This window comes from Mesocricetus auratus, unplaced genomic scaffold (assembly GCF_017639785.1).
Source record: "Mesocricetus auratus isolate SY011 unplaced genomic scaffold, BCM_Maur_2.0 Super-Scaffold_100030, whole genome shotgun sequence".
NCBI classification, from domain to species: domain Eukaryota; kingdom Metazoa; phylum Chordata; class Mammalia; order Rodentia; family Cricetidae; genus Mesocricetus; species Mesocricetus auratus.
Genome location: NW_024429211.1, coordinates 14,752,096 through 14,772,301, shown reverse-complemented (window position 1 = coordinate 14,772,301; position 20,206 = coordinate 14,752,096). Strand labels below are relative to the sequence as shown.

At 43.0% G+C, this 20,206-nt stretch overlaps 1 protein-coding gene across 1 annotated transcript; it reads right to left on the bottom strand.

Annotated features, from left to right (window-relative positions):
• Positions 1-2,093: 2,093 nt before the first annotated feature.
• Positions 2,094-8,752, bottom strand: LOC121134755 (GTPase IMAP family member 5-like). Its single transcript, XM_040733329.1, has 3 exons — positions 8,694-8,752; positions 6,637-6,655; positions 2,094-3,229 (listed from the first exon to the last, which is right to left on the bottom strand). Exons 1-3 carry the CDS (start codon positions 8,750-8,752, stop codon positions 2,387-2,389), a joined length of 921 nt encoding a protein of 306 aa, XP_040589263.1. The 3' UTR covers positions 2,094-2,386.
• Positions 8,753-20,206: the final 11,454 nt, after the last annotated feature.

The following is a 20,206-nucleotide window of genomic DNA, read 5'->3' as shown; positions in this document are numbered from 1 at the left end:
GTGTGGACGCTGGGATTCAAACTCTGGTTTTCTAGAAGAGCACTATGTGACCTTAACCCCTGAGCCAGTTCTTCAACTCATTTTCACCTTTTTTTGTTGTTGCTGTTTGTTTGGTTTTGTTTGTCATGACCAGGCTGGCCTGAAATCACAAATATTCACCTGCCTCTGCCTCCCGAGTGTTGGAATTAAAGGCATGTGCCACAACTGCCTGGCCCACCTTTTATTATTTTTTTAATGGCTGAAGAATTCAGGAGAATAATGTTAGTATAGCTTCACACATGAAAATTATATGTAATTCAAAATTCAGTGCTCATCAAATTTTATGAACACATAGTCTCTTGATCATAGAGGCTTTTGCCTGCATGTGTTGTTGAGTGGCTATGCTGTCCACTATACAGTCTTACAAGCCCAAGATACTCTTCTGGCTCTTTTTATCACTGATCTTAGACTTTCTGTTTCCTGTGTTTCTTTACTGCTGACCTTGTGTTCTCTGGGGTGAGACCCACACTGTTCATATAACCTCTTCACTCAGTTCCCCACTCATGCCCAAACCTCTTGACGTCATTCTCTTCTTTACCTTCAAAACACCCTGCTTCATACACACTGACATTTTTCTTTTTGGGGGTTGCAGAGATTATGGAGACCTTACTTTCATATATATGAAACAATCTTATTTTACATATCAATCCCAGTTTCCTCTCCCTCCAATCCTCTCATGTTCCCACTAAACCCCTCTCCCTGCTACACCCCCCCATCCACTCCCCAGGGAGAGTGAGGGCTTCCATGGGGATCATCAAAATCTGTCACATCATTTGGGGCAGGGCCTAGGCCCTTCCCCGTGTATCTAGGCTGAGAGAGTAACCCTCCATGGGTTCTCAAAGTCCATTCATGGTTCCACTGTTAGAGGCCCCATAGACTTCCCTGACCTCCTAACTGACATCCATGTTCGGGGGCTTGGTTAGGTCCTATGCTGGTTCCCCAGCTGTCAGATTGGGGTCCTTGAGCTCCCACTTGTTCAGGAGACTTGATTTTCACAGCCTCTTTATTCTCTTGCTTCTGTTTTAATTCTCCTGTCTTACTTCTAACTTCTCCTAGCTTCTTCTCCTCGATTCTTCTCTCTCTAGTCTCAAAACTGTATTTCTACCAGGGAACTTGAAGCAATAAAGAAAATACAAAAGCTTCCTCTCATTGGTCAAAAGCACATTCCTGGGGAAAGGGATAGGGAGTTGATCTATTGCCATGACAACACAAAGGTCCAAGGTTACAGAAGTGAGACCATGACCAGAGGGGGAAGCTACAGTGAAATGAGCTTTGAGACATAAACAGGTCTCTTGTTAACAAGACTGGCAAGTGAAGAATTGGAATGCTTTTCTTAGTAAACTTGGTTGGACATCTATGACTCTGATCCTGAGCAAGCTGTAAAGTTTTTAGCTTATGTTCTACTTAGTCTGGTTTCAATCTGTGTTGAGGAAAAAGTGAGATAATCATGTGTGGTCAATCTGAGTCAAAAGGAACAAAGCAGGTTTTTAAGCATCTATAGTCCTCATGGGACAAATAGATCTAGTTATGAAGCATGCCCTAGTATATATTCTACATATCAAAACTATACATCTAAATGAAAAGTCATCTAACTACCCACATATATATACCCATAAAATTGAGATGCAATCATGAAATTAACGTATGTACATCACACACACTACAAAGGAGGTACTGGGGAGACATCAAGCTGCCTTAGCAAAAGCGATCAAGTTTCCAGAGTCAATGGTCCTGCAGGCCTTGTCTGCACAGGATTAACCGTTGCCAGAGTTTCTCTTGTCCTGCCAGGTTCTGCTGCAGCTTCAGCCCCAAATAAACACACAGACGCAATATTAGTCATAAAATTATTGGCTGGTGGCTAGGGCTTCTTTTTGGCTAGCTCTCTCTTAATTATTAGCCCTAACTACTAATCTATGTGTTTCTACATGGCCTTATCTTACCAGAGAACACCTGGAGCAACCGTTCTTCCCTATGTCTGCTTGCAGTCTCTCTCTGCCTACCTTTCTCTGAATTCCCCTCATATCTGCTAGTCCTGCCTATCTTCCTGCTTCTACTGGCCAAACAGAGTTTTGTTTATCAACCAATAAGAGAAGCATACATACAGAAGGACATCCCCCAACAATTAACCTCCATCAGATAACCATTCCTCTGGTGGGTTGAAATCTGAACACTAGTTGTCACCTGCTGTAACTCTCACAGCCCCTGGCAATTTACATAATGTTACTTAGAAGAAAACTGGCGAGTTTGACTCGAGGGAATCAATGAGAGTGGAACTGAGATGCCCAGCATGGACAGAGATGGTGAACACTGGGGGAGGGAGCTGATGGTGGAAATCCCCTGAAAAGACTCAGTGCCCCTGGGCAATACACAAGTTAATTAAAATGACAATAAATATCAAACGGCACACAATAAGAAGGGTGGCTGCTGTGATGTTGGAGCCCATGCAGGTGTGGACTCTGCAAAGCATCTTAGCCACCCAGCTGCCCTCGAGCTCCTTCAGCTCCTGCTTCTGCCTCTCTACCTCCTGCCTCACCTTGGCCAGGTAGCACCTGTAGGCTTCCTGGCGCTCACTGCTGTTACTACTAAGGAACACAGAGGCATGAAGAAAGAGGTCATTGCTGTGGAAAGAGCCATTACACTCCTGCTCCAGCCTTCTCACCAGGACCATGAGCTCTGCCAGCTGCCCCTGCTGCTCTTCCCCAGAAGCCCTGTTATTAAAGGCCCAGTACCTCCTCGCACACTCCTGGACCAGGCTGCTCAGGTTGTGGTTGTCAGTGTGGGTCACAAACTCATGCAAGGTCTCATTTGCCATGTCTTCCTTGTGGGTGAAGAGGACAATCATCTGTCTCATGACTCCGGCCCCAAAGATCTCCTTCAACCTCCTCACAGCTATGGTGTCCTGGGCTGTGAAGCGTCCCAGCTGTGTCACCAGTAACAGTACATGGGGTGCTGGCACACACAGCAAGTAGCAGTCTCCAATGTCCTTTTCTTGGTTCTGGGCCTTTGATTCAAAGATGGGTGGCATGTCTACCACTAAGAAACTCCTTCCCTTCCATGTGCCCATCTCTGCCTGGCTGGTCCTGGTCACTGACTGGGCTCCAAGTCTGGACTCTAATGCTTGTCGGCAGAGGATGCTGTTCCCTGTGTCGCTTTTCCCACAGCCAGATTTGCCCACAATGAGTATCCTCAACTGGTAGGCTTCACCATTCCCTGTGGGTGAGAGAACATTTGTGCCTCACTTAGCAATTCTTCAGACTGTGATATCGTGGGTCCTTGCAGAGAGCTCCTGGTTCCCAGAGAAATGGGTGTCACTCAAATGTTCCCAACTGTTTGCCTATAATTTTATGTGGTTATTGTCTTTTATTAAGTCCCAGTTGGGAGCCCATCCTACAACTCACAGGCACGGGGTGGGATTGCCACAGGAGAGAGAGGCTCTGTTCCATCTGGACCACAACAATTATGTCATTTCTGAAGAAAATTTCCCTGTGCTCGCCCCTGGAGAATGCTCAGGACAGATCCCGGGTAAATTGGTTGTGAAATAAGTATGAGTTTAGAAGACAGCAGAGATGAGAAGTCATGAATGACAAAGTAGAGTCACAGCTTTTACCCACAGTGTTCCATGCACACTGTGTGAATGTGCTCAGCATATATCCCCCAGAGGTTATTTCAGGTGGAGGAGCTGCAGCCACTCACACTCAGAGACAGCTGGGTAGCCTAGGAATAAAGTGGGCACTGGGAAATGAGATGAGGGATGGTGACAGTTAAGTCTGGGAAATGACATGGAGTGGGCTGCTGAAGAAGGGTGGAAGAGAAGATGTTACGATCACTTAGAAGTAGACATGCTAGAAAGGCCAATGCTCAACTGCACCATCCCTGGGTCAAAGAAGAAATCAAAAAAAGAAATTAAAGACTTCCTCAATTTCAATGAGAATGAAGACACAACATACCCAAACCTATGGGACACTTTGAAAGCAGTGCTACGGGGGAAGTTCATAGCATTAAGTGCCCACATGAAAAAACTGGAGAACAGTCATACTAGAGAATTAATAGCACAGCTGAATGTTCTAGAACAAAAAGAAGCAAACTCACCCAGGAGGAGCAGACGCCAGGAAATAATCAAATTGAGGGCTGAAATCAATCAAGTAGAAACCAGGAAAACACTGAGAAGAATCAATGAAACAAAGAGGTGGTTCTCTGAGAAAATCAACAAAATAGATAATCCTCTGTCCAAACTAACTAAAAGACAGAGAGACAGCATGCTAATTAACAAAATCAGGGATGAAAAATGGGACATAACAACGGACTCTGAGGAAATCCAGAGAATCATTAGGGCATACTTTGAAAATCTGTACTCCACAAAATGTGAAAATTTAAAGGAAATGGACAATTTCCTGGATAGATATCACTTGCCAAAACTAAATCAAGAACAGATAAACAATCTAAACAGACCTATAACCCCTAATGAAATAGAAGCAGTCATCAAAAGTCTCCCAAACAAAAAAAAACCCAGGCCCAGATGGCTTCAGTGCAGAATTCTACCAGAAATTCAAAGAAGAGCTAATTCCAATACTCCTCAAAGTATTCCACACAATAGAAGCAGGAGGCTCACTGCCAAACTCTTTCTACGAGGCTACAATTACCTTGATAACCAAGCCACACAAAGACACAGCTAAGAAAGAGAACTATAGACCAATTTCCCTCATGAACATGGATGCAAAAATACTCAATAAAATACTAGGAAACTGGATTCAAGAACACATCAGAAAAATCATCCACCATGATCAAGTAGGCTTCATCCCAGGAATGCAGGGATGGTTCAACATTAGAAAATCTATCAATGTAATCCATGATATTAACAAACTGCGAAAGAAAAACCACATGATCATCTCACTAGATGCTGAAAAAGCCTTTGACAAAATCCAGCACCCCTTCATGATAAAGGTCCTAGAGAGATCAGGGATAACAGGAATATACCTGAATATAATAAAAGCAATATACGGTAAACCAACAGCTAACATCAAACTAAATGGAGAGAAACTCAAATCAATTCCTTTAAAATCAGGAACAAGACAAGGCTGTCCACTCTCTCCATATCTCTTCAATATTGTACTTGAAGTTCTAGCTACAGCAATAAGACAACAAAAGGAGATAAAGGGGATACAAATAGGAAAAGAAGAAGTCAAACTTTCACTATTTGCAGATGATATGATAGTTTACATAAGTGACCCAAAAAAACTCCGCAAGGTTACTCCTAGAGCTGATAAACACCTTCAGCAATGTGGTAGGATACAAGATAAACTCAAAAAAATCAGTGGCCCTATTATATACAGATGATGAAGTGACTGAGAAAGAAGTCAGAGAAACATCACCCTTTACAATAGCCAAAAACAGCATCAAATATCTGGGGATAATGTAAACCAAGGAAGTGAAAGGCCTGTATATCAAGAACTTTGTGTCCTTAAACAAAGAAATCAAAGAAGATACCAGAAAATGGAAAGATCTCCCATGCTCTTGGATTGGTAGGATCAACATAATAAAACTTGCCAAAAGCAGTCTACAGATTCAATGCAATCCCTATCAAAATTCCATCACAATTCTTCAAGGACCTGGAAAGAACATTAATCAACTTTATATGGAAAAACAAAAGGCCCAGGATAGCCAAAACAACCCTACACAATAAAGGAACTTCAGGAGGCATCACGATACCTGACTTCAAGCTCTGTTATACAGCTATAGTCCTGAAAACAGCTTGGTATTGGCACAAAAATAGGCAGATAGACCAATGGAACCGAATCGAAAGCCCTAATTTTAACCCACACACCTATGAACACTTGACTTTTGACAAAGAAGCTAAAACTGTACAATGGAAAAAAGACAGCATCTTCAACAAATGATGCTGGCATAACTGGGTACTGATATACAGAAGACTGCAGATAGATCCATGTTAATCACCTTGAACAAAATTTAAGTCCAAATGGATCAAAGATCTCAACATAAATCCAGCCACACTGAAACTTTTAGAAGAGAAAGTGGGAGATACTCTTCAACGAGTTGGTACAGGAGACCACTTCCTAAACATGACACCAGTGGCACAGGCACTGAAATCAACAATTAACAAATGGGACCTTCTGAAAATAAAAAGCTTCTATAAGGCAAAGGACACAGTCAAAAAGACAAAAAGGCAGGCCACAGAATGGGAAAAGATATTCACTAACCCTACATCTGACAGAGGGCTAATCTCCAAAATTTACAAAGAACTCAAGAAACAAGTCTCCAAAACACCAAAGGATCCAATTAAAAGGTGGGGTACAGAACTAAATAGAGAATTCTCAATAGAGGAGGCTAAAATGGCCAAGAGACACTTAAGAAAGTGCTCAACATCCTTAGCCATCAGGGAAATGCAAATCAAAACAACTCTGAGATACCATCTTACTCCTGTCAGAATGGCTAAAATCAAAAACACCGAAGACAATTTATGCTGGAGAGGATGTGGAGAGAGGGGAACACTCCTCCACTGCTGGTAGGAGTGTCGACTCATACAGCCTCTTTGGAAATCAGTATGGAGATTCCTCAGGAAAATGGGAATTAATCTACCACTAGACCCAGCAATTCCACTCTTAGGCATATATCCAAATGAGGCAAATTCATACAACAAGGGCATCTGCTCCACTATGTTCATAGCAGCATTATTTGTAATAGTCAGAACCTGGAAGCAACCTAGATGCCCCTCAACTGAACAGTGGATAGAGAAAATGTGGTACATTTACACAATGGAGTATTACTCAGCAGAAAAAAACAATGGAATCTTGAAATTCGCAGGTAAATGGATAGCACTGGAAGGAACCATCCTGAGTGAGGTAACCCAGTGGCAAAAGACAAACATGGTATGTACTCACTAATATATGGATTTTAGACATGGATCAGGATAGTTCCAGTCTGCACTTCCACTGAGAGAGAGTCTGGGAAACAGGAAAGAACCTAAAAGATATGTATATATGCATAGTAACCAAGAGAAGAGGATTGAGACAAGATCCTTGGAATGGATGGGGAACATGGCGAGGGGTCGGGGGAGTGAGAGCTGGGAAGAAGAGAGGGGGTGAAGAGGAAGAGACTTGGTCATGGGGAAACAGGAAGTTGAGTGGATGGGGGTAAAATAGGGGGAAGAGGGAATCATAGGATAGAAGACAGATCAGGCACCAGAGTGACCTCGAGTGATCTAAAGGGATAACACCAACTGGCAAGCTAAGCAATAATGGAGAGACCACCTCGAATGCCCATTCCTGATAATGAACTTGATGTCTATAACCATCCGGGAGCCTTCATCCTGTGAGTAATGGAAGCAGAGGCAAACACACAATTAATCACTGAACTGAACCCAAGGAACCCAGTGACAGAGAGAAAGGAGTGATGAGCAAATTGGCAAAGAATGGGCTGGCAAAACCAGCAGAGACAGCTGATCTGAACAGGGGAGAGCTCTTGGACCCCAGACCGACAGTGGCGAGGCCAGCATGGGACTGATCTGGACCCCCCAAATGTGAGTGTCAGCGAGAAGGCCTGGGCAACCTTTGGGGCCCTGAGCTGTGGATCAGTGTCTATCCCTGAAATACAAACAGTCATCGTGTGCCTATAGCACAAAGAGGGATGCTCTCTCAGCCTGAACTCTTAGGGAAGTGCCTGGACCCTACCCAGAGTAAAATGACAGACTCTAGATATCCCCTATGTGGAAGGATTTGGCAATAGGGTGGGAGGGTGGGGGGGAAGGGTAGTGCGGGAGGAGGGGAGGGAGAGGGAACTGGGATTGACATGTAAAACAAGCTATTTAAAATTAAAATAAAAAATGATATAAAATTTCAAAAAAAAAAGAAAGGCCATCTGTTTGCCAGGTGTGCTGGAGGGACCCCAGGAAGCCAAGAGCTCAAATCTCCAGCATAGAAAGACTGAGGATATGGTACTGGCTTATGATTCCAAATGAATACTAAGTGCACTATAGATTCCTAAGAATCTGTCATTTGTGGAAGCTGAGGGTGTGGCTCATAGTGGAGTGTCCATCCAGCAGGTGTGAGCTCAGGGCTCAATTCTCAGGATCACAGAAAACAAACCCATTAAAACCTGTTTTACTCCTTTTACTCTGTCTCTCCCTTGGTGTTCTGGGGTGTTTTGTAAGAAATAGTAACTTTAGGGGTTCTTTCTTTCTTTCTTTTTGTACAGTTGAGAGGAGATGAGGGGAGAAAGAGAAACCATGTCACTGTTCAGTTCCAGGCCTTTCGAACTCTGGATGTATTTTGGAGTCAAATTTCCCCACATTGTGTGGAGGATGTTGTCACTATGGAGTGTGTGGGGTGGGAGACGGGGTGTGAGTATGTGTGTGGGGGATGTGCCTGTGCACGTAATTGTGTGTTCACATGCATGTGAGCATGTGTGTATGCATGTGTGTGTTTGCAAGTATGTGTGTGTGCCTCTGTTGAGTGTGTGCACAGGTGGGGTGCACACATGTGAGCACATGTGTATGCACATGGACGCAAGAGATTTGGAGACATGGGGAACAAACAGCAGTGGCCTTATTCTTCTTGATCTTAACTGGATGTCTGACCCTGTTTTGACCCAAAACAGGTGGGATAAGGAACAGTGACTCCCATTCTTAATTACTTTAGGACCTCGTTATTTTCTTACCTTCAGCTATAGTTCCATATGTGCACTTCTCAAGGCCTTCCATTCTTTTCTGGAACCAAAACAGGAAAGGAAGTGAAATCAGGTCCCTGAGGGAACTGGTAAGACACTTTGACTCAGGTAACTCAGGATAACTCTCCTTGCATGACCATTTCCATAGCTAACTCTCCCACCTATGTTTTACTTTCAAACACCTAAGTAACTGGCTGGAGTGAGGCAGGGTCATCCCAGTACAATGTGCCATTGCTTTTCCTCGCTCATGGGAAAGCAGATGTTTCACTATAGGTGAACTGATGATCTCCACCAAGCTAGAAGTATAAATATGGGAAGCATTCTTCTATGAGCAAGAACTGGACTTAAAAAACTGAACCAAAGTAGGTGAACCTGCTGGGCTGTAAATAAAATTGGTTTGTTTCAAGCACTAGGCAGTTCCAGCATGGGGAAATGTCCTTGAGTTAAACAGGCAAATAAAACATGCTCTCCCTGGGTGGATGGAATGGAGGATGGCAACTCCTCAAGAACTGAGAGGAAGGAGGACAGGAGGACTGTCACGCCTTCTTCCCCGCACCTGGAGGAGTGGGGAAGACACTGTGGTACCATGATGGACAGAGTCAACACTCAAGACAAGATAAAACTCCCATGGGGGATTTAACCAAGCATCTTCCCTGGTTGGTTCTGAGGTTCTGCTCTACCGGATAATCATGGTTTTTGTATTTTAGTACATTCAACCAGAGACTGGAGCAACCATGGCATAAATATCCTGTTCAAAGTGGTGTAATGCTGTGTCACTGGTTTGGGTGTGATGAACAGGGCAGTATAATGTAGGGAGGGCTTAGCCTGTGAATCTAGTCATCCGAGCATAAACGCTTAGCTCATGTTGTGAGCTGTTTTTTTAAAAGCTTATCATTTTAAAACATATTTGGACTTTCATTTGTACATGAAAAAATGTAGAATTAAAAAAGATAAATCATAAAAATAAATTTAAAAACATAGAGTGAAAACAAGTAGCTACCATTTGCAATGAGGAAGCATAAACGGTTTGCTGTTCTACTACAGTTGCACCACCAGATTAAAAATTAAAACATCACAGATGTAATTCATGACTGTTGATTTTTTTCTCTCAATCTCCTGTCTCATTCTCCATTCTAGCCTTCACAGTATTTGCATGTGCATTTAGATATTTAGACAATTCTCAGTCCTGTTTTTGCATGTTAAATTTCTACATAAATATCATGTTGCAACAGCTAGTTTTTTTTTTATTCAGGGACATCCAAGTTGTTCTGTAATCATTTCTTTTCACAACAAAGAGTACGATAATCCTCATAGATACCTCTTGGCACTCCTGTTGAACAGTTCATCTAGGGTACACATTTTCTGCTAATCTGGATATGGCCAGGTTTAATTCTTGAGTAGGTCCGTCCAGTCAGCTCTTGCTTACCCCAGTATCCCAGGAGAACCTCCAAATCTCTATAAATGGCACACTGCATTTTTATTACACTTATGAACATAGGGCTGGCCATTACTGAATATAAAACATGGAATGGTTTGTGCGCTACTTATAGTGCTTCTGTTATTTTGTCTTTCACAATTTTATTTTGCAAAGAAATGGCTTTTCTTGGACTTCTTCATAAGAACACATCAATTCTTTTCACATATCAGAATGTCTAAAGGCACCTCCTCTCCCCTCCTCTGTCCCCTCTCTCTTTCTCTTTCCTGTTGTACTTGTCCATCTCCTCATCCCCCTCTTCTTCCCTACCCCGTTTTTCTCCCCCTTCTTCCCTTGCACCCAGAGAAGAGCAGCCCTTTCAAAGTCATCTCTTATGTACTGTTCTTATCACTGTAAGCTTCATCCTTGTTCTTAGGAAATTCATCAAGTCATAGATACTGTTTGCACTAATTGTTCAAGATCTGAATGTGAAGGATACAGTGTCAGTTTCAATGAAGCTGAACTTCCCCACTGTGACTGTCTTCTGCAGACACACATCATGTTCAGGATTTCTGCATGCCCTTTTTTTCTTGTGTTCCCTATGCTGTTATTTACAGGCCACTTTAAAATCACATGACCTGCCCACAGTCACACATTTGCCTTACAACTAACTCTCCCCAATGGCTCCTTTTGTCTGTGTTATCTCTTAGATTTCTCAGCCAGTGTGGAGTTGGGGGAGATCATTCCTAATGAATCAATAAGCCCCCTTCCTGGAACCCTATGCATGATGCTGCTGTCCCATGCTTTGGACATAAACTAGTGCTGATTGCTGAAAGTCCCTCCAAAACAACACAGAATTGCACTTCTATATCTAAGTTCATGTTTTCACAAAACAGAAATACCACCAAGTCCCCTCAAAAGAATTTCTCAAAGATAAGACCACATGGGGGTGTCTGTTCTATTTTGAAGGATTTCAGTTAGAGTCTGACTTGGTTCTCAGTGTGTCACTTGAATGTGTGCAATGAGTCTGTCACAACTAAACTCAGCAACATTAACAGGGAAGGTTCTGAATCAGTTTCTGAAAAATCACACAGACTACAGGAAACACATGTCCCACTCAGGGATAAGAAAAAATGCCCAAATGCCCAGATGTGAGACAGACAACATGAGATACAGACACTAAAATGAGTCACAGACCAAACAGGAGAAGAGACTGACAACAGCCTAGGAAAAGAAAGGGGGGAGGGGGCGTGTGATGGACAAGAAGACATGTGGCTGTTAGTCTGCAGAGCACACAGCAGTGGAGACATTGAGAATGAACATAGATTTCTTCTCCAAAAAGGAAAATTCCGCTAATTTTCCACAGTGTGGATGCAGAGGCCATGGGATTTTGGTAGGCAGTGTGTGAGTGGCAGAAGATGATAAGGGGCAGGTGTCACCCAGGGAAAAGGCAGAAGCAAATACATAAAATGAGCATACTTGTCCTAAACCATACAAGCTGATTTATCACACTTTATTTCACCAAGCAGTGAGAATGCAGGAAGTTACTTTGTGAGAGGTAGCCTTTTTGTCTTCCTGATTCTTAAGCAGCAGGTAAATCAAGAGCTGCCCGAGCTTGGCTTTGAGATCCAAAACACGAGTAAAAAGCTGAGGATGCTCGCCTGCATCTGCAATCCCAGCAAAACACAGAGTAAAACAGTCAGTGGAGACAGAAGAATGGGTCAGAAGATATCAGGCCAGCTAGCCCATGGTGTAGCAGAAACAAGAAAGAGGCTGTTTGCACCAAGTGTAAAGGTAGACATTGCTTCAGAAATTTGTCCTCTGACATCCACAAGTGTTTGGTGGCACCAGTGTGTGCCTGTACACTCTCACACAGCTAAAAATAAACACAAACATTTTCAGTGATATCTGCTCCACCCATCTGGTCCTCCCTGTTCCTGTACTGGAGTCACAGGGCAGGTTAGTGATCAAGAGTCTAGGAAATTGCACCCTCTCCTGTAAGGTTCAGCTGCCAATGAGTGTTCATGTAAGTCTTGATCTCAAGGATGTTGACTTACCCCAGTATTGGGGTCTGTTATGGAAGAGGTAAGGGCTACCTTAACTGTGAAGAACAGAGTGGTTTTCCGACAAGATCATAAGGTGGAGTTCACTGACTGGTCTTCTAGGGAAGGACTGGATCATGAGGGAGGTAACATAGAGATTCTACTCTGGCCTGTAGAGCCTTAATACCCCAACCTGATGTCCTTGATGTGAGGCCCATCTGGTCTGTGTGGACATTGAGGGGTCTAGGGTAAAATGTAGAGGTGTGCGCCACCTGCTGTGAAACTTGGGAAAGCCTGTGGAGACTGGGACAGTTTCCCATCTGTCAAAGACAAGAGCATTCATTTAGCTTTGTTAACCTGAGGGTTTCAGAGGACATGGGTTGGAAAGCCCCAGCATTCTCATGGGCCTAGGGATGATAGCATGGAAATTTCAGGGATCTGTCCCACCATATGCTGCCCAGGGAATCCAACTTGCTAGAGCTCTCATGAGGGCCCACAGGGATGATGAAAATGTCTAACGGAAGCTTTAGTTAGACAAATTTTATTTTTTATGTCAGAATACATACAGTTAAAAATGAGACTCATCACCTTCAAGCCTTTGCAAGGCTGATGCCATGTTTCCTGTACTGCGAGCTCTGAACAGAGTTCTAAGTATTCAACTTTTAAATGATTTCCTTTCTAGTTAATACATGTAAGACCAGGGCTATCTGCTATCCTGTTACCCAATGACCATCTTTCTGTAGACCAGCAGGAAGATCAGGAAGGCCAAATCCAGGAAGATAGTCACACCCCTCCAGCCATTCCTGTAGGATTTCTGCCATTCCCAAAGCCCAGTTAGCAGCATAGTGTGCAGAAATAATCCTATAAAATAAGCAGAATCTCAGGGGTTAAGGGTTTGTTAACTAACTGTAGCAAACGAATCAAAACAGCCAGTTCCACTCCATGGGCTGAGGGAAGTAACACTCTTAAAACTGTTAGTTAAGGATACTACTACACAGCAAGGATCAAATCCATGTAATTGTTGACATCCAGTCCTCCCCTGATTTACTAATTGAGCAAGAGGAGTGAGGTAAGAAAGCAGCATTTTATGGCCCTTATGTTATACATGAATCTATTCCAAAGTTTATCCTTGTGTGATGTAATACATGTAGGAGACAATTTAGTGGGGAAAATAAGGGAGTTCAAAGGCAGTGAAAGATCCACATACTACACAGATGCTTCTTTTAGCCTGGATTCTTTTCTTGCTTCACAAGGTAATCTGAGAGGACTATCCAAAGCCATCACTCCTTCTAGAGTGTAAATAGATTACTTATATTGAAAACAGCAAGCCCAGCTCATGAGCCCATGGTGGATTTGGGAGCCAAATTTCCTCTCCCTGCTAGGCCCAAGCTTGCCTAGGTTAGACATTTAGTTTTCAATGGGTTCTCTTCAGGAAGTGGAGAGAATTCAAGATCAGATTGAATATCAAATTCCTCACCCCATGCTTCAGTGTCAGTTTTAGTCACTGGTGGAGTGTGTTTAAAGGAGGCTCCAGTAAAGGAGATGAGGCAGTTGCCAGCAACATAGTCATTGGTGGCCATGTTTTTACTTTTGATTTTACCTTGATGGGGAAAAATCTCCCTTTACAAAAAACACAAACACAGAAAAATTTTAAAGTTTGGTCATCTAGTTGATATTCATTTAAGTATTTATCAATCTTTTGCTCATGATTGATAACCTCTGTGTCATACTTACGCACTTGGATAACAGTCCAAATTAAAGTTCAGTGATCCAAAATTGAACAAGATCTTTCCTCCATGTCTGTGTGCCCTTTCAATATTCTTTCAGATTCTGTCCCATTCTTCTTCATCTAAAGTCCCTTTTTCTGGAAACCAAATATTATAATCACAAACAAATTACAAGAAATTCAATAGTTGTGATGTTAGTATGTGTGCTCCTTCTTTCATTAAAAAAAGATGCACAGGTTAAACAAAAACCAAAGCCATCCATGGTTTCTGCCACTGTATTCTCACTGACCTCCTTCTGAGTGGGTTCATCACCACTTATCTCATAGACAACTTCAGGTCCAAGTTTCAGGCACCATTTGTCATATATCTAGACCTAGGAGACAGGAGCCAATAAATTAGGTGGACTAAAGTCTGATGCAATAGCCAACTTCATTCAGAGCATCAGACAATGTACACTCTGAAAGTTAAGAAGAGTCACACGAGTACTTCTCTGGCAATGTGGCAAGGTGGATGGATGTGGGGCCGGACCTAATGGGTTTAGCTCGTTAAACAACTTCAATAAAACATTCTTTGCATTTTGAATCACACATGAAATGTCCAGTTACAAAGGAAGCCACATGTGGCTAACAAGCTCTGCATGGTGCGCAAGCCTCGTGTGGCAAAAATATGTTTTTCTGTAGAAGCATGTAACTAAATAACTATAGCCAGTTGTAATAAATAATCTGAAATAAACTCCTATGCACTACACATGGGAGGAGTATGAAAGCATGATCTGAGGACAATTTTGTGTTTTTTGAAGAAAATGAGGTCACAAGACTCTTGTCTTGGTTACCTGGAAGATTCTCCCAAGCACTCAGAAATCTCCTCACAGGACTCCATTCTTGAACTGTGTTCATCAGCAGAAAATATTTGTTTTCTGCATATTCTATGACTGAATCCTGTAGTGTTTCCAGAAATAGGGTCTTGTCATCAAGTTGTAGTGCACTATCAAGATCAATGGCAATAGTCTACGTGGTGGTTTGAATGAAATTATCCCCATAGCTCCATACGGAGTGGGACTTTGGGAGATGATGAGGTTTTGTTGGAGTAGGTATGGCCATCTTGAAGTGTGTCACTGGGAGTGGGCTTTGGGGTATCAGAAGCCCAAGGTAGACTCATTTGTCCTCCCTATTCCTGCTACCTGTGAATCCAGATGTAGAACTTTCAGTTACCTCTCCTCACCATGTCTACCTGTCTGCCACCATGCTTCACTCCATGATGATAATGGACTGAACCTCTGAACTATAAGCCAGACCAGTTGAATGCTTTTCTTTATGAGAGGTGCCCTGGTGTCTTAGTTAGGGTTTCTATTGCTGGGAAGAGATAAAATGACCACAAAAAATCTCATATATGAAAATATTATTTGGTGTGGCTCATTTACAGTTCTGGGGTTCAGTTCATTATCATCATGGTAGTGAGAATGGTGACATGCTGCCAGACATATTGGTGGCTGCATTTTAATCAGAAGGCAACAGGAAGTGAACTGAGACACTGAGTGGGATCTTGAACACAGGAAATCTCAAAGCCTGCCCCCATAGAGACACAATTATAAGAAAGCCATACTCACTCCAACAAAGTCACAACTCCTAATAGTGCCACTCCTTATGAGATTATAGGGGCAAATTACATTCAAACTATCACATGGCCATGGTGTCTCTTCAAAGAAATAAAACCCTAGCTTAGACAGTAGTTGTTATCAGAAGTGGTGTATTGCTGTGTTGGGATGGCCATACTTTTGTTTGGAGGATTGTGGACTTTGGACTAGAAAAGCAGTTGAACACTTTAAGTGGGGCTTAATGGCCTCACCAGTAGGAGTATGGAAGATAGTGGTGCTGAGAGTGCTTTGAACTGTGAGGGCCTGACTCAGGTGGTTTCAGAGGAGATGAATATTGGTATGTGGACTAGACACTGTTCTTGTGATATTTTACACTCTGGAAGCACAGGCAGGTGGATCTCTGAGTTCATGCAACATGGTCTACAGATTGAATTCCAGGACTGGTAAGCTTAGACAGTGAAGGCAACGATAAAAACAAGAATTCTGTTGAAAATGTATTTGAAGGAGGGGCAATGTTCCATCTTCAGGAAGCAATAGAACTTTTAGTTTATCACACATGGTTCTGGCTTTAGAGAGGTGGTTCTAAACCTTCCTAATACTGCAACCATTTAATATAGTTCCTTATGATGTGATGACCCACAACCATAATATTATTTTCATTGCTGCTTCATAGTTGTAATTTGGCTACTGTTATGGTTTGTAATGTAAATATCCTATGGTCTAAGGATACCCCTTGTTAATGGAGTTTTCAATTCCACCCCCAAAGGGGTCCTGACCCACAGGTAGAGAAATACAGCTTAAGAGCCAGTGATACCAGAAAAGGGTTATAGAATCTCCCTCCACAACTAAAGAAACGTGATAAGGCCAGGAAACTAGCAGGGGTGTTTGTTTGAGGATGTTCAAAGAGGCCAATGCATGAAGTCGAATAAATAAATGAATAAATAAATATTTTTATTAATTCTTTGACAATATCACACATTAAATTCTGATCTTATTTACCCCACACTCCTCTCCCTAACTCCTTACAGAACTAACCTTAGTTCCCTACCCCTTGCTTTATGTCCTCTTTCTTAAAAAAGAAAAGAACCCATGGACTCTCCTTCAAGATTTTCAAATTAATGTCTGAGCCTTACAACATGTCGAGTCTACACAGAATGCACTGTAGCCCCATGACCAGGTTGGCCAGAAGTCCCCTAGTTTGGTGTCAGTCATGATTTATGTCCAGCATCCCTTCATGAGAAACACTGGAAACCTGGTGGTTGAGAGACTGAAGTTCTAGCACAGGGGAAACACAGAGTTGACAAACAGTCTCACATCATAGCAGGGCTAACAAAGACTGACTACCACTGCATGACTTTCACACACATGGGGACAAAGGGCTTGGCACATTTCTGGACAGCTTGATCATTCCTACACACAGCTTTTTCAGTGAAAGGTCAGCTGATTTGGGACAAAGAAAAGCAGGTGCTTCCAGGAGTCTCTGTACCTCACAAGCTGGGCTCTACCTGCAAATCTATTGTGAAACATCCATGCTGTATGTAGTTATTCATTATTCATCTATGTATTTTTGTGCTGTTCATTCTAAAACCTAAAGTCAAGGGAATGCCAGGCAAGCACTAGCTAATAACCCACAACCAAACTCAAGCTAAAAGATTAATGATGCCGACAGGTAGAAAATAAGATGAGGTTACTGTTGAAACCAAGTAGAAGGGGCAGAAGATGTTACCCCACAGGCTGAGTGCCAGAAGTAAACCATGGTAGCTATGAAGAATCTGAGATGATGAGGCAGAGTGTGAGTTCAGACAATTGAGCTGAGGAAGCAGCATTGTTAACTGCATTCCTCCTCTCAAGGGTGATGGTACCTGTGGGAAGATGGAGGAATGACAGGAGAGAAATATAATGCATGCTCACGGAAATATCCCTGAAACAATTCTAGCTGCTTTCCCAAAACTAAATGCTTCCAAGGATGTTTGCACATAGGTTGGCAAAGAACAAGGATGGGTCAGGCTGGGAGAAAACTAAGGTCTGGATGACCTGGGATTCTCAGAATGAGGTGGATGAGGCCACTGTGACCTCACAATAGAACCCTGCCCTAGCAATGCCAGGGTCTTACCTGAGGACAAGCCAGAGTCCAGAAGGAGGGCTTGAATCACAGCAAGTGCATGTGATTCGGTAAGTTTGGGCTGTTTTCTGGGATGGACACTACCTGAAATTAATCATGTGAGTGACTCACTCGGTTTGAGGCACTTCTTTATTGAGATCTTAAATGGGGACACTAAAACATAGCGAGGTATTTGAAATGTCCCAGCCTGAGGAGAGCTCATCCTAAGAAGAGCTAGAAACAGCAGGAGTCAGAAGTCTCATAGCAGTGGGACTGGCCCATCAAGACCACATGGAGAGAAACCCCTCCACTCACAGAGAGAGAGGCCTTGGGATGAAGCCACACAGGTGGATCTGCACCAGGACTCCAGCCTCTGACCTAGGTGATAAGGATGGAGGGTTCCTGTTTGTGTGCCCACATTAGACAATCACATTTAGGTTGTTCAGGGAGTGTGGGCAAAGCATCCCTGGCACTGATATCTGTTCTTCCCTGATAATTCTGGTCCCTGGTGGTAACAATGTTTTCATTTATACTAAGATAGACATAGACAGCTGCCATAATTTGGGAACAGAATCCAATGTCACTGTCACAGGAAGCACCATGGCAGTACTCTCCCTTCTAATTCTGTGCTTATACATGTTTTCACTTGGATGTGTTTAGAGGAAGCTTTAGGCTCTGTGGAGGGAGAAATATACACAGGATTCCTGGGATGAAGGCATAATTTAACCTCACTGTGCTATACTGGAAGCAGGGGTGATAAAGGATATGAGCTATAGCTGTAGAAAAAGCTGCAGTAAGTATCTGTAAGATGTGTGACAAAGAACTAGTGTAACAAGGACTCAGGAAGACAACACCCACAACTCACTGGAGAATGAGGCCATGGGATGTCCACACCCAGCCTGTATCCTATGAAAAGACTTCAGTCTTCAGGCTGGTGCAGAATAAACTCTGCTAGTGGGCCCAAGCCAGGAACAACCATCAGATAAGGCAGCCCACAGTGTCAGGTCAGGTAGGGAGTGTGTCAAATTCATTACTGCAGGGGTCTGAAGGGACTTTCCTTCTACACAGCACAATCCTTATCTTTTATAACTATGCGTTGGGCCCAGCATGGCTGAAGTCAGGGACACAATAAGAAACACAACTACAGCCATCTCCCTAACCTATCCATAGTTACATTTAAATTATATGTAAAATTTAATGAAGAGAGGCCTCTGAAGAAAGTGTCAACTCAGTGCATAGTCTATCACTTAAGGATTGAGCCTACAGGATATTAAAGATAATTATTTGTACCACCCACATATTTGAGACATCCCCACAGGGAGTATATGCTTCACAGGTAGAAGTGCTTCTCATGGGCTTCTCTAGACATGAACCTTCCTGGAAATCATCTTTACATTCGGCTCATAGGCCCTTCCCAGAATGGCCACAGTCACTGATGCCATACTCTATCCAACTTATTTTCAAACTTCAGCTTTTACTTATTAGACCTGTGTTCATATAATTGTGGGTGAATCTGGGTGTATGTCTGAGTGGATTTTGTCAAATTTCTTCAACTAACCACAACCTGTATTTGTGAGAAAAGGTGACAGCTGCTGAGGCAGAGCCAGCACCTGCCTTGGAACTCCAGTTTCCAAATGACAACAGGAAGAAGCTCTGCTGATATACAGATCTCCAGAGAGACATTCTCAGAAGTCATTGACTGTTTCAAGGCAGGACCAGGTAAGGGAATTTCATGACATCCTGATTTCTGGGCAATCCTCCTGCAATCTATGTTTAATAGTGGTGATAGGAAAAGTTGCACCCCAACATTTTCCATCAGCAGGATACCCAAAATCCTGCAGATGACACACTTAAAATCTCTTGACAAGAGAAACTTATTAATAAACTGAGCAGCAGAAATGAGACACCAAGAGGAGACTGTGCACATTAGGGCAGAGTATGACCCTTCCCTCGTGAACATGCTGGTCCCAGGGGTGAAGTTCCCTGGAGGAAAAGGACTGGATGTGAGCTTGTTCCCAAGAATTGATCTTAAGAGAAGCCTTCAGGGACTTCCCCTAAATACCAGCCCAAAAGACATCTGTGCACATCAACAGCCTGTGAGTGTTCATAGACAGAGTGAGGCCTGGCCTCTGTGACCTCACATGAGGGTCACTGTCATGGTTCCGGATGTGACCCAGTTCAGAGGGCAGCAGAGTCCATTATAGTGGACCAGGATTTAGCTCAGGAGAAGGTGGGCAGAGATCTACTTCAGGTAAGTGATTGCAGAAAATTCTGTAGGTGAAGAAGTGATCTCAAACCAGTGTACTTGGCAGGGGGCTCTCTTGAAAGGGCTGACTAAGGCAGATTCAGTGTCTGAGGGGTTTTTGATGGACAAGACAGATATGACCTTGAGAAGGGTTACAAAAACAAGGATCAGAGAAATACCCTCGCTGAACATGGCCACGTAGGACATTCAGAGAGAGGATGCCATCCCCACACAGCAAAGAGATCTTGTGACGATCTGTAGAGACTTCTATGCCTTAGCAAGGCATCCTCTAGATGATGGGGGGACTAACCTCTGCTGTATCTTGTTACTGTGATATTCCATTAAAGGTTCAGATGACAGAAAGG